General features: G+C 40.0%; 1 protein-coding gene and 1 pseudogene across 2 annotated transcripts in view; one reads left to right on the top strand and one right to left on the bottom strand.

The window, feature by feature from the left end:
* WAPL (WAPL cohesin release factor) overlaps positions 1 to 15,138 on the top strand; it is a 103,085-nt gene that overhangs the window by 78,009 nt on the left and 9,938 nt on the right. For both annotated transcript variants that reach the window (XM_066348119.1, XM_066348118.1), the window contains exons 12-15: positions 6,967 to 7,043; positions 10,188 to 10,363; positions 10,684 to 10,799; positions 11,186 to 11,350. In XM_066348119.1, coding sequence (XP_066204216.1) covers positions 6,967 to 7,043; positions 10,188 to 10,363; positions 10,684 to 10,799; positions 11,186 to 11,350 — 534 coding nt within the window. The remainder of the gene's footprint in view (positions 1 to 6,966; positions 7,044 to 10,187; positions 10,364 to 10,683; positions 10,800 to 11,185; positions 11,351 to 15,138) is intronic.
* LOC136381638 (small nucleolar RNA SNORA23) lies at positions 7,827 to 7,942 on the bottom strand (annotated as a pseudogene).

Below are 15,138 nucleotides of genomic sequence, written 5' to 3'. Positions count from 1 at the left end.
CCCTCCCCCTCTCCCTCCTCTCCATCTCTCACTTCCCCTCCCGCAGCCAAGGCTCCACCAGAGCAAAGCCACCCCAGGCAGTTAAGGATGGCCCCATGGCCTCCCCCCCAGTCGCTAGAATGGCTCTGGCTGTAACAGAGCAACACCCCAGATGGGCAGAGCATTCCCCCCTGGTAGGCATGCCAGGTGGATCCCGATCAGGCGCATGCGGGAGTCTGTCTGACTGCCTCCCCATTTCCATCCTCAGAAAAATACAAAAAATAAATAAATAAAAGAAATAATACTACCAAAAATAAAAATAAAAAAGGGCGTTCCCTTGTGTTAAAGCTCCAGGAAGCATGGAGTGAGCTTGAGTATGTCCTATGAAACGTGGAGCTCTATGTTGACATATAAGTCTTTGAAGAAGGAGGAACTGCTGAAATAGTTCATCAGCATTTGTCCCTAAGACAGCAGTCTTTATAGTGGAAACACCATAAGTAAATATTTGCTGTCTGTCTATAGATTAAAGGGGAAATATGGCAAATGCTGAAAAGCCATGCTCTTTGTGCCCCTCCCTTCCCCCAACCCCCTCCCTCTCCTCCCCCCACCCTGTACCCCCAACACTGTTGTCCATGTCTCTGAGTCTCATCTTTATGTCCCACCTATGTATGGGATCATATAGTTTTTTCTGATTTACTTCTTTCGCTCAGTATAATGTTATCAAGGCCCATCCATGTTGTTGTAAAAGATCCTATGTCATCATTTCTTATGGCTAAGTAGTATTCCATAGTATATATATACCAAAGCTTTTTAATCCACTCATCCTCTGATAGACACTTGGGCTGTTTCCACATCTTTGCTATTGTGAACAATGCTGCTATAAACATGGGGGTGCATTTCTTCTTTTCAAACAGTGCTATGGTGTTCTTGGGGTATATTCCTAACAGTGGTATAGCTGGGTCAAAAGGCAGTTTGATTTTTAATTTCTTGAGGAATCTCCATACTGTTTTCCACAGTGGCTGCACCAGTCTGCATTCCTACCAGCAGTGCAGGAGGGTTCCCTTTTCTCCACATCCTCGCCAGCACTTATTCTGTGTTGTTTTATTGATGAGCGCCATTCTGACTGGTGTGAGGTGATATCTCATTGTGGTTTTAATTTGCATTTCTCTAATCATTAGTGATGATGAACATTTTTTCATATGCCTGTTGGCCATCTGTGTGTCCTCTTTGGAGAAGTGTCTATTCATTTCTTTTGCCCATTTTTGGATTGGATTGTTTGTCTTCCTGGTACTAAGTTTTACAAGTTCTTTATAAATTTTGGTTATTAACCCCTTATCAGACACAATGTAAAATATATTCTCCCATTGTGCAGTTTGTCTTTTTATTCTGTTCTTATTGTCTTTAGCTGTGTAAAAGCTTTTTAGTTTGATAAAGTCCCATTTGTTTATCCTGTCTTTATTTCACTTGCCTGTGGAGACAAATCAGCAAATATATTGCTGCGAGAGATTTCAGAGAGCTTACTGCCTATGTTTTCTTTTAAGATGCTTATGGTTTCACGGCTTACATTTAAGTCTTTTATCCATTTTGGGTTTATTTTTGTGAGTGGTGTAAGTTGGTGGTCTAGTTTCATTTTTTTGCAGGTAACTGTCCAATTTTCCCAACACCATTTTTTGAAGAAGCTCTCTTTACTCCATTGTATTTCCTCACCTCCTTTGTCAAACAAATATCAGTTGTCCATAGAACTATGGGTTTATTCTGGGTTCTCTGTTCTGTTCCATTGATCTATGTGCCTGTTCTTATGCCAGTACCATGCTGTTTTGAGTACAATGGCCTTATAATATAACTTGATATCCGGAAGTATGATACCTCCCGCTTTATTCTTCCTTTTCAAGATTGCTGAGGCTATTCGTGTTCTCTTTTGGTTCCATATAAATTTTTGGAATTTCTATAAGGAATCTTATAGATTCTATATCTTTGAAGTAAGTCATCGGTATTTTAATCGGTATTGCATTGAATTTATAAATTGCTTTGGGTAATATAGACATTTTAATGATGTTTATTTCTCCTAATCATGAGCACGGTATATGCCTCCACTTATTGGTATCTTCCTTGATTTCTTTTATCAATGTTTTATAATTTTCTGAGTACAAGTCTTTAATCTCCTTGGTTAGATTTATTCCTAGGTACTTTATTTTTTTGGTTGCAATGGTAAAGGGGATTGATTCCTTGATTTCTCTTTCTGACAGTTCATTATTAGTGTATAAAAATGCCTCTGATTTCTGAGTATTGGTTTTATATCCTGCCACCTTGCCAAATTCTTTGATCAGGTCTAGTATTTTTTTGACTGAGACTTTAGGGTTTTCTATATACAATATCATATCATCTGCAAATAATGATAGTTTTACTTCTTTTTTTCCAATTCGGATGCCTTTTATTTCTTTTTCTTGTCTGATTGCTGTGGCTAGGACTTCCAGAACGATGTTGAATAAGAGTGCTGAAAGGAGGCACCCCTGCCTTGTTCCTGATCTTAAGAGGATTGATTTTAATTTTTGCCCATTGAGTATGATGTTGGCTGTGGGTTTGTCATAGATGGCCTTTATCATGTTGAGGTATGTTCCCTGTATTCCCACTTTGCTGAGAGTTTTGATCATGAATGGGTGCTGGACTTTATCAAATGCTTTTTCTGCATCTATTGAAATTATCATGTGGTTTTTCTCCTTCCTTTTGTTTATGTGATGAATCACATTGATTGATTTGCGAATATTGTACCAGCCTTGCCTCCTAAGAATAAATCCGACTTGATCATGGTGTATGATTTTTTTCATGTATTGCTGGATCCAGTTTGCTAATATTTTGTTGAGGATTTTAGCATCTAAGTTCATCAGGGATATTGGCCTATAATTTTCTTTCTTTGTGTTGTCTTTGCCTAGTTTTGGAATCAGAATTATGCTCGCCTCATAAAAGGAGTTTGGAAGTCTTCCTTCCTCTTGAATTTTTTGAAATAGCTTAAGAAGGATAGGAGTTAGTTCTTCTTTGAATATTTCGTAGAATTCACTTGTGAAGCCATCAGGCCCAGGACTTCTCTTTTTTGGGAGTTTTTTGATAGATGTTTCAATCTCATTTGTTGTAATTGGTCTGTTTAGGTTTTCTGATTCTTCCAGGTTGATTTTTGGAAGATTATATGATTCAAGGAATTTGTCCATTTCATCTAGGTTGTCTAGTTTTTTGGCGTAGAGTTCTTCATAGTATTTTCTTACAATATTTTGTATTTCTGTTGTGTCAGTTGTTACTTCTCCACTCTCGTTTCTAATTTTATTTATTTGAGTCCTCTCTCTTTTTTTCTTGGTGAGTCTTGTTAAAGGTTCATTGATCTTGTTTACCTTTTCAAAGAACCAGCTCCTGGTTTCATTGATCCTCTGTATTGTTTCTTTAGCCTCTATGTCATTTATTTCTGCTCTGATCTTTATTATTTCCTTCCTTCTACTAGCTCTGGGCTTTACTTGCTGTTCTTTTTTTAGTTCTTTTAGATGCAGGGTTAAGTTGTTTATTTGAGCTTTTTCTAGCTTCTTGAGGTATGCCCGTAATGCTATAAACTTCCCTCTCAGGACTGCTTTTGCTGTGTCCCATAAATTTTGAGTTGATGTATGCTCATTATCGTTTGTTTCTAGGAATTTTTTAATTTCTTCTTTGATCTCAGTGCTAATCCATTCGTTATTTAATAACGTGCTATTTAGTTTCCAAGTGTTTGAATGTTTTTCAATTTTTCTATTGTGGTTGATTTCTAGTTTAATGCCATTATGATCAGAGAAAGTGCTCGATATGATTTCAATCTTCTTAAATTTGTTGAGACCGCTTTTGTGCCCTAACGTGGTCTATTCTAGAGAATGTACCATGAGCGCTTGAAAAGAATGTATATTCTGCTGTTTTAGGGTTTAAGGTTCTGAAGATATCTATTAAATCAAGTTGATCTAATATGTCCTTTAAGTCTGCTGTTTCTTTGTTGATTTCCTTTCTTGAGGATCTATCTAATGATGTTAATGGGGTATTGAAATCCCCTACTATTATAGTATTGCTGTTGATCTCGCCCTTTAAGTCCATCAAAGTCTGCTTTATATATTTAGGTGCTCCTATATTAGGTGCGTAGATATTTATAATGGTTATATCTTCCTTTTAGATTTCTCCCTTTATCATTATGTAGTGACCTTCTCTATCTCTAACTATGGTCTTGGTTTTAAAGTCCATTTTGTGTCATATAAGTATTGCTACCGTAGCTTTTTTTTCATTTCCATTTGCGTGAAATATTTTTTTCCATCCTTTTATCTTCAGTCTGTGTGCGTCTTTTGATTTAAGGTGTGTCTCTTGTAGACAGCGTATGTATGAGTCCTGTTGTCTTATCCACACAGCTGCCCTATGTCTCTTGATCAGATCATTTAATCCATTAACATTTAAGGTTATTACTGATATGTACTTGTTTATTGCCATTTTTTTTTCTTTAAAACTGTATTCCTCTTTTGCCATATTCTTTTTTTCCTTTGATCTGTTTACATCAGGTCCCTTAGCATTTCTTGCAGCCTTGGTTTGGTTGCAGTGAATTCCTTGAGTTTTTTTGTCTGTAAAGCTTTTTATTTCTCCTTCAATTTTAAACGATAGCCTTGCTGGATAAAGTAGTCTTGGTTGTAGGTTCTTGTTCTGCATTATTTTGAATATTTCTTGCCATTCCCTTCTGGCCTCAAGTGTTTCTGTTGAGAAGTCTGAAGTCATCCTTATGGGGGCTCCTTTGTAGGTGATAGTCTTTTTTTCTCTAGCAGCTTTTAATATTTTCTCTTTATCATTTAGCTTTGGTATTTTAATTATGATGTGTCTTGGTGTTGGTTTCTTTGGGTTTCTCCTTAATGGAGTTCTCTGTGCTTCCTGAACATGTGTGATATTTTCCTGCCTTAATTGGGGGAAGTTTTCCGCTATAATATGTTTGAACAAAGTCTCTATCCCTCGTTCTTTCTCTTCTTCTTCAGGAACCCCTATGATGCAGATGTTATTTTTCTTCATGTTGTCACAGAGCTCTCTTAGAGTTTCCTCACTTTTTGAGTCTCTTTTCTTTTTTCTGTTCTGCTTCCGTGCCTTTACTTATTGTGTCCTCTGATTCACTGATTCGATTCTCTGCTTCATCTATCCTGCTTTTAATTCCTTCCATTGTATTCTTTATTTCAGATATTGTATTTGTCATTTCTGATTCTTTTTTATTATTTCAATGTCCTTTTTTATATTTATCTCTTTATTTAGGTTTTCGTAATGGCCATCTATGGTTGTTCTGATATCTTTGAGCATCCTAACAATCGTTATTTTAAACTTTGCATCTGGTAATTTGGTTATATCTGATTCACTTAGGTCCTTTTCTGGGGATTTCTCTTGGTTTATTTGTGTTGTATTTCTCTGCCTCCGCATTTTCTCTTCACGGGAGTGGCTGTGATCACGTGCTCGGGTGCACAAGCGTTGGTGGCCTTGGCCTTTGTCCCACCCCCATGTGTGATGTTATGCTCGGTCCTGAGGGCACTGGCGAGCACCTTTGCTCAGCTGCGGGTCTCCGCCTGTTTCCGGGCTTTCGCCCTGCCCTTGCAGGAGGAGCCCACTTAAGGAACAGCTGCTAGCCTTGGCTCTACTGCCAGGCAGGACTGCGTGCCCAAGCTCAGCTCAGTAGCGGAACTCCGCCTCTTCTGGGCTTTTGGTTCCACCCCCGCGGGAGGAGCCGGCTACCAAGTCAGACCGCAAGCCTGGGTTGCACGGGCGGGGCAAGGCTGTGCTCCTCTGCCCTTGCTCAGGGGCTGGTCTCCACCCTTTCTGGGGTTCCTGCCCTTTTCCCTGCAGGCTGGATTACAGGCCACCGGCAGCTGAGCTTGACCGCTTTTGCACGCCCCCTTCTCCCCAGCCGGGCAAGATTGAGCTCACACCTGAGCCCAGTGGTGGCCAGCTGGTTTCCGCCCCTGCTAGCAGAACCGTGCTTTTGTCTCCCTCTGCCGCCCGTCCTCCTGCGCCCCTCAGCCGCGTGGGTGGGGGCGTTGCAGCTCGGACCCTAAGACTCACTACTGTAGACCCAAAAGCTCCCTCCTTCTATGCGACTCTGCTCTCAGTGCCGCAGGGGAGCTTGTTTGGCTGCTCTCCTGCTTCCCTTTGCTGGTATTGCTGTTTCCGGGGGAAATATTCACTTCAGCTTTGGGGAGTGACTCGTCCCAGGGGTTAGGGTGGCTATCTCCCAAAATGCTTCTCCCTGTGCCTCCTAGATTACACTCTCTTCCTGTTACTCTGGTCCGCTCCTCTCTCCCCCTGTCCCCAGGAGCCCCGGGTGGGTGGTTATGAGAGAGATGTTCTACGTGGTCCCTTTAAGAAGGATCCTGGGTCTGAGAAATCAGACTCTTTCTCACAAACAGTATCCCGACTTTTTTCCAGCTAAATGCTCTCCTTACACCTCTTCTGGGCTCTGTGGCTGCAGGCTGGGGCTTTGTTCCTGGGGCTCAGGACCCTTCCCCCTCTGCTAAACTCACTTTCCGCCACGTGAGTCTCTCCCTGCTGCCGTTGCTCCGGGGAGCTGGGCAGCCCTCTCCGCATTTCCCCGTTTCCGCTTTTCCTACCAGTCTCTGTGTGGCTTCTTCAGCGTTCTTTGGTTGAAGAGTCCTCTTAGTTTAGACCAAAGTTGGTTTTTCCAGATGATAGTTCATAAAATTAGTTTGTAATCCACTTTGGTTCTGGGAGGTAGGTGTTGGTACATCCACCTACTCCAGTGCCATCTTGTCTCTCCTCTCGATATTTTAATTTTGTAATAAAGTGATAGCTCTATTATTTTAAATCTGGAACATGTGGGTTGTTACTCCTTATGTGACAAGGGCTGAATCTTCTCATCTTTATTATGTCTTTTAGACTAAGCATAGCATGTTATATGTGTGAATGAATGAAAATTGCAGATTGCCATAATCATTTCACAATTTTTCCTTTTAGGTAACAGTGCATAATCCAGAGAATCAGAGCTATTTGATAGCATATAAAGATTCACAGCTTATTGTTTCATCAGCCAAGTAAGTTTTTCTGAAATATCACTTTTTATTAAAGCATTTGGATTGACCATAAAGGAAATACAATTGTATCACCTGCCTTCATACAATACTTCTGTCGAATTCTGTATACAGATGCGGTACAGCATAGTGCAAGTTAGTGTTTTCTCAGATCTTTACGTAATTTCTTCCTCCCCCAGTGCACACATTCTCAGCTTAATTTCCATGACATTAGTCTAATGGTGTCACCTCAGCTAATGCTAGTGCCTCTTTTTAATATCTTTATCCTAATTATTGATAGCTCTGCCCTAGTTGTCTGGCGTCTAGTCTGTCTAGTACAGTACCACAGGAGGTTAACCTTCCACAAGCCTCTGCTTTATTAAAATAATCCCAAACTCCAAATCTCCATGATTCCTTACTGTTTTTGCATATGTCTAAAGTTCTTAGTATAATATGAAAGGCCTACTCACTACCTGTCTCAAGTTTATCTTTTTTTAACCTCTTATTTTGGAGAATTTCAAACACGACAGAAGGCGATAAAATACTATAATAAACTCAGATGTACACATCGTTCAGCTTGAATAATCATGAATCATGACTAGTCTTGTTTCCATCTGTAACCCTATCCATTCGTCATTCTATATTATCTTGAAGCAAACTACAGATTTCATATCATTTTATTTGTAAGTACTTGAGTATATAAAAGATGACTCTTAATATTACCATGTTACTATTTTCTTTTTCTTTTTTTTTAGTTACTGTAGATATATTAAATTCCCCCAAGCTATACAGTATCACCATTCCCAATTCTGTGTGGGAATTTGGAGACTGGCCAGTGAAAAATTATGTCCGTGAGACAACACTAGACCTGTACTATGATCCCAACTTAGTCTTTGGCTGCATAATCTTTACCATGTTACTATTTTCATACTCTATAATTTATTAATTACTTAATATTATATGTCCAATTTTTAATTTCCAGGTCTCAAATTTGTAGTAGTGTGTACTTTCTAATAATTTTTTTTAAGTCTTGTGGCACACCAGTTTTTGTTGTTTATTTTATTTTTAGGTGAGAGGAGAGGAGATAGACAGACTCTCACATGCTCCCCGACCAGGATTCACCTGGCAACCCCTGTCTTGGTCTGATGCTCGAATCAACCGAGCTATTTTTAGCACCTGGGGCTGTGGCACTTGTACCAACCAAGCCATCCTTAGTGCCTGGAGCACTAAATTTCTCGAAACAGTTGAACCACTGGCTATGGGAGGGGAAGAGGGAAAGAAAGGGAGATAGAGGAGGAGGAGAGAAGCAGATGGTCACTTCTCCTATGTGCCCTGACTGGGAATTGAATCTGGGATGTACATACACTGGGCCAACACTTTATCCCCTGAAGCCACTGACCAGGGCTCTAATAGATAATTTTTATTTTCATTTTTTTGGTTACAGAGACAGAGGGACGGACAGACAGGGAGAGAGATGAGAAGCTTCAGTTCTTCCTTGCGGCACCTCTCCTTAGTTGTTCATTGTTTGCTTTCTCATATGTGCCTTGACTGGGGGGGAGGGGAGGGGGGGTTACAGCAGACCGAGTAACCCTTTGCTCAAGCCAGCGACTTTGGGTGCAAGGTGGTGAGCTGTGCTCAAACCAAATGAGCTTGCGCTCAAGCCTGCAAACTTGGGGTTTCAAACCTGGGTCCTCTGTGTCCTAGTTCGATGCTTTAATAGATTCTATTAATCTGTAAATTTCCCCTCCATCTCTTTTGTCTTGTATTTTGCAAATTTTGTATCTCTTGGTACCATCAAAGCATGTATTCTAGCTTTTTTTTTTTTTTACTGTTTAATCCTTTCTTACCGGAGTATTCTTGCAAGTTAAATTTGTTTCTTATCTTTAAAATATCTCTTGTATATTTTATGACTCCTGACAAGTACTTTCTAAAATGAGGTGTTTACTGTGACAGGTTTTAGCTTTTTTGTTGTAACTAGGAACTTTGCATCAAATGTCTTAGAAGTAGCAGTAGTGATCCGAGTTGGATATTTGTGAAAGATCACTCACCTGGTTTTTTAAACATTTTCGTAAAACACCGATAAATGCAGGTATTAAGGGTTTCGTATAGTGTACACTACTTGACAAATCAGCTGACAGAGTCAGTTTATATCATCTCTCCAAGACTTTTTTTAATGGACTTGGTGATTTAAGGAGAGTCTTCGGAAATACCAGACCTGCTTAAGCATTACATTTTCCTGTTATTTTGGGTAGCATCTTGAGAGTCCTTGAGTGCAGCTGAGACCTTGATGTGTGCCAGGAGACATATCAGTTAAATGACCTCCTGTCATTTGCTCTAATGTTTATGAAGCGTTTAATACCCATATATACAACAAGGTTATTAGGCAGTATTAATATAAATAATATTATCTACCTGCTAAGAGCATGCATTCTGAATGAAAAACATCTAAATGAAGTTCAGAAGTGTCTAGTGTTAGCTCTTTAAAATTTTAGCCTGTTTGGGGAGGGGTTATGGTAGGTAATTCAGTTGTGTTGGAGAGATTGGTCAAATGGGGGACAGCTGTAGGTCGACAGAATAAAACTTCTGTATTGAGTTTAATTAGGTCTGGGAAAATTTTAATTATCAAAATTACTTAAAATAAGTCAAATGTAGCAGCTAGTGTGATACCAGACATACCATATTTCCCCATGTATAAGACAATCTCATGTATAAGACACACTTTAATTTGGGGGCCTGAAACTTTAAAAAAATCTATTATATAAAGTTATTGAACTCAAGTTTTATTCATCATAAAATTCATACAACTCATCACTGTCAAAACTCCCATCCATTAGCTAGTCCTCATCTGTGTCTGATGTCTGATGACGAATCACTGTCTTTATATATTGCCTCGTCCTCAGTTCCATCTATGACATTTGAAATGTCACAACCACTGTATAAGACGCACTTAGTTTTTAAACCCCAAATTTTTCTAAAAAGGGTATGTCTTGTACATGGGGAAATATGGTACTTGGTACATGATTGAATAGTCAATACATTATAACTTTGGGAACAGAAAAATAATTTCGCAGCATTTATGACAGATTTGAAACATTAAGGTTCAGTGAAGTAGAAATTTTTAGTATATTGTTGTTCAGCATAATAGTCTACATTTTGTTTTCTCTTAAGAGCATTGCAGCATTGTGAAGAATTGATTCAGCGGTATAACCGTGCTGAGAACAGTATATGTTTCTCTGATAGCACGCCTCTGCCTCAGCAGAGCGTAACTAACCACGTGGGCAAAGCAGTGGAAGACTGCATGCGGGCCATCATTGGGGTGCTGCTTAATTTAACCAATGATAATGGTAAGTAGTGTTTCTGCATATATGTTCAGGGAAGGATTGTATATTTACATGTAAAAACAAGTTATTTCCCTTGTTTCTTCTTGATGTAGTGATTTTTTTAAAAATTACTATCATGTAATTCACTTATACATGTATAGATTTAACTGCTTTTAGTTTTTAGAACCAGCCTAGTAGCTTGGCTTGGCAATACTACAATCAACAATGTATTTCAGTAAAGAAATAGTTACACATTTTTAACTTTTAATGTTCTTGTTAATATATTGCTTATTGTTGTCACAAAGAAGAATCAGTAATTTTCACACTCATACTTTCTATTTTAGAGTGGGGCAGCACCAAAACAGGAGAACAAGATGGCTTGATTGGCACAGCAATGAGCTGTGTGCTTCAGGTTCCAAAATACCTACCTCAGGAGCAGAGATTTGATATTCGAGTGCTGGTGAGTCGATGTGACTGTTTCAGAAATGAGTATTTGATTCATTAAATACTTGATTGACAATAAAAGCTTTATCCTAGCTTTGGGGTTAGAACTGATCGTTTGCAATATTGTGGTTTTCAGTAGACTCCTTATGAACATGATCTTACTGTACAAAAGTGAGATGTGGAGGACTTTATATACAAATAATAAATATAAGAACTGGAAGTGGTGATTTTGAAAAGTGGTAAAATTCTTTGGGAAGAACATTACCTTACATACTAGTTTTTAACCATTTTGTGGATGGTAGGACACTGATTAGTTTCTTTTTGCCAATAAAAGTTACGTATATTGTGTTCATTTGCTTTTAATTGTCACCTGTAGTAATATGCATGTTTTAATTTTTGTAGGGCCTAGGTTTGCTGATAAACCTAGTAGAGTATAGCGCTCGGAATCGGCACTGTCTTGTCAACATGGAGACGTCGTGTTCTTTTGATTCTTCCTTCTGTAGTGGAGAAGGAGATGATAGTTTAAGGATAGCTGGACAAGTTCATGCTGTTCAGGCTTTAGTGCAGGTAAGCAACAGCCTTGGCTGGATAGAGTCTTGTTGGTTAGAGAGCATCATCCGGAAGCACAGGGGTTGCTGGTTCGATGCCGATCAGGGCACATAAAGGAGCAGATCGATGTTCCTGTCTTTCTCTCATCAGTTGCACCTTCTCTTCCCCTCCCCTCCTCTCTCCTTTCACCCCCTCCCCCCCTTTGCTCACTCTCATTCTGTTCTCACCAGTTCAGTGAGAGGTGCACTGGGTTAGAATGAATATGCTTCCTTATTTTTACTCTGCGGACTGTCTTTAACTATTGTAATCACTTAGGCATTGTTAGCAAAAAGCATTAACAAGACATATTTGTTTATGAGTCAAAAATAGATAACAAATTAGGATTCAATCTCCAGCACCATCTCATCCAGTGTAAGTCCTCCAGCATTTACCTAATAGTTTGATATGTTCCTGAAACTATGTGTACCTAAATATTGGGCTATACTTTTTGAAGTATGTCTGGGAATTGTGTCAGTATATTTGAAATTGAGCCTGGGCTGTGGTGGTGCAGTGAATAAAGCATTGACCCGGAATGCTGAGGTCGCCAGTTCAAAGTCCTGGGCTTGCCCTGTCAAGGCACATAGGAGAAGCAGCGAGTTAATGCTTCCCGCTCCTCTCCTCCCTTCTCACTCTCATTCTCACTCTATTCCTCCCTCCCTGCCTCCTTTTCCCTTCTTCCCTCCCTCTCTTTCATTCCCTCTCTCCCTCTCCTGTTTCTGAAATCAGTAAATAAAATCTTAAAAAAATTAAGTTGTGGTCCCTAACTCACCCCACCCCAATCACCAAACATACATTTCCTCTCCCTTCCATTTATACTTCACAAAAAAAACCTGAGTTCTTGTTTTATGACAATGGTGGGCCTTACAATTATTACTTTTTGCCAGTCTCATAGTTCTAGCTGCCTCAGTCATTTCCTTAAATGACAGTATTTGCATGTATGTATTCAGAAGTGAAAATGAACCATTCTTTACATTGTTTCTGAAGCCTCTGTCTACCTGTTAACCCTTTTGGCCTTTTTGTAACTAACAGTGCTTGAACTATGTCTTCAAAAAGTCATCTACAACAACTCGATCTTTTCCTGAACTGTAGTTAGTTAGCCCCTCAGTCTCATCTCAGACATTTTGACCTCAAGACTTTCTTATACTTAAATATTATTGGAGACTCCAAAGATCTTTTGCTATGTGTGGTCTATCTTTCCATACTTACTGAATTAGAAATGAAAACTGAGACAGTTGTGAAACACAGGCATCCATTCCACTAACCGTTTGAGCAATAGTATAACCAATCACATGGTGCGTGTGTTCTAGAAACTGCTGTACGGTCATGTTAAAATGAAAGAAGTCATTTGATCTGTTAATATAATTATGAACTCAGTTGTGACCTCTAGAATACCAGAAAGGAACTTGGGGATCCTTAGGGATTCTCAAACCAATTTTACAAAATACTGCTTTTTAGCCTTGGCCAGGTTGCTCAGTGGATGAAGTATTGACCCAGCTCACCAGTGTTGTGGATTTCATCCCTAGTCATGGCACACATGAGAAGCAATAAATGATTACACAACTAAATGGAACAACTAAGTAGAATAGAGAGTTGATGCTTCTTCCCTCCCTTCCCCAATCAATGGGAAAAAAAAATCTGCTTTATATAAAATACTTAAATTTTATTTTTATTTTTTATAATTTTTTTATTTCTATTTTTTATTTTTTACAGAGACAGAGAGAGAGTCAGAGGGATAGACAGGGACAGACAGACAGGAATGGAGACAGATGAGAAGCATCAATCATTAGTTTTTCGTTGCGCGTTGCGACTTCTTAGTTGTTCATTGATTGCTTTCTCATATGTGCCTTGACTGCGGGCCTTCAGCAGACCGAGTAACCCCTTGCTGGAGCCAGCAACCCTGGGTCCAAGCTGGTGAGTTTTTGCTCAAGCCAGATGAGCCCGCGCTCAAGCTGGTGACCTCGAGGTCTCGAACCTGGGTCCTTCAACATCCCAGTCCAATGCTCTATCTATTGCGCCACCGCCTGGTCAGGCTAAATTTTATTTTTTTAACGATAGTAATTTTTTTTTTTTAAACAGGGACAGAGAGAGAGTCAGAGAGAGGGATAGATAGGGACAGACAGACAGGAACAGAGAGAGATGAGAAGCATCAATCATCAGTTTTTCGTTGCAACACCTTAGTTGTTCATTGATTGCATTCTCGTATGTGCCTTGACCGTGGGACTACAGCAGACCGAGTAACCCCTTGCTGGAGCCATCGACCTTGGGTCCAAGCTGGTGAGCTGTTTGCTCAAGCCAGATGAGCCCGTGCTCAAGTTGGCGACCTCGGGGTCTTGAACCTGGGTCCTCTGCATCCCAGTCCGATGCTCTATCCACTGCGCCACCGCCTGGTCAGGCATGGTATTAAATTTTATATAATACTTTTCTATATATAATACTAAGCAAAACTTTGAGATCAGTTAGTTGTCTTTAGTAACTCGGGGGTTTTCCCAAATCGGATTAGTAAGTTAAATACTTTTTGTATGTTCAGCATGGTACCACCCCAGGGAAAATAAAGTGGAGAAAGGAGTTTAGTGTATGCTCTTTTGACTTTTAGAGTTTTCACTGTGTACTTCCAGTGACAATTGCCCTTCCACTTTTAGTAAGATTAGTTGAGTTCCAGTTCTGGGTCTTTTCTCTGAGACATTTTGCTTTTTACTGGTTTTTGTTTATTTTGCTCTTTTTTTTTTTCTTTTTTTTAAGATACCATGTTGCTTTTGCCCAGTATTACGTAGTTTTATTCAGTGTTGTTCTTTCTTTTCAGTTAATTCATTTATTCTGCTTGGGTCTTAAAAATTTTATTCAAGTTTGTGGGTGTTTTACTTGAATTTTTGTTTGAGTTTTTTGTCAGTATTATCCAAATTAAAGGAAAGTGTTGAGACTATCATTCTTACAGACAGAATGCCTTTATCATTAGTAGATACTTTTAATTTGATTGACTGAATCCCAGCAGCATTTATGCTTTTTTATTTTGGCCTTCATAGACTATAGAGCAAGGATGGTCAATTCGAGCAAGGGCTTTTATTCATATTATTCATACTTAACCTTTTTATCAGACAACATGATTCATAGGGTTAGTGATATTTAGAAATACAACTTGGCCCTGGCCAGTGCCTCAGTGGGTAGAAAATCAGCCCAGTGTATGGACGTCCCAGGTTTGATTTCTGGTTAGGACACACAGGAGAAGTGACCATCTGCTTATCTACCCTTCCCTGTCTTCTTTTTTTTTATTTTTTTTCATTTTTTCCAAAGCTGGAAACGGAGGCAGTCAGACAGACTCCCGCATGCACCCGGCATGCCCACCAGGGGGTGATGCTCTGCCCCTCTGGGGCGTCGCTCTGTTGCATCCAGAGCCATTCTAGTGCCTGAGGCAGAGGCCACAGAGCCATCCTCAGTACCCGGGCCATCTTTGCTCCAATGGAGCCTCGGCTGCGGGAGGGGAAGAGAGAGACAGAGAGGAAGGAGAGGGGGAGGGTTGGAGAAGCAGATGGGTGCTTCTCCTGTGTGCCCTGGCCGGGAATCGAACCCAGGGCTCCATGCCAAGCCGACGCTCTATCACTGAGCCAACCAGCCAGGGCCCCTTCCCTGTCTTCTTTATCTCTCTCTTCCCCTCCCACAGCCAGGGCTTCATTGGAGCAAAGTTGGCCAGGGCACTGAGGACAGCTGCATGGCCTCCGCCTCAGGCACTAGATTGGCTCCGGTTGCAATAGAGCAACACCCTAGATGGGAAG

Source organism: Saccopteryx leptura, chromosome 9 (genome assembly GCF_036850995.1).
Source record: "Saccopteryx leptura isolate mSacLep1 chromosome 9, mSacLep1_pri_phased_curated, whole genome shotgun sequence".
Classification (NCBI taxonomy): Eukaryota; Metazoa; Chordata; class Mammalia; order Chiroptera; family Emballonuridae; genus Saccopteryx; species Saccopteryx leptura.
This window is presented reverse-complemented; position numbering and strand designations above follow the sequence as displayed.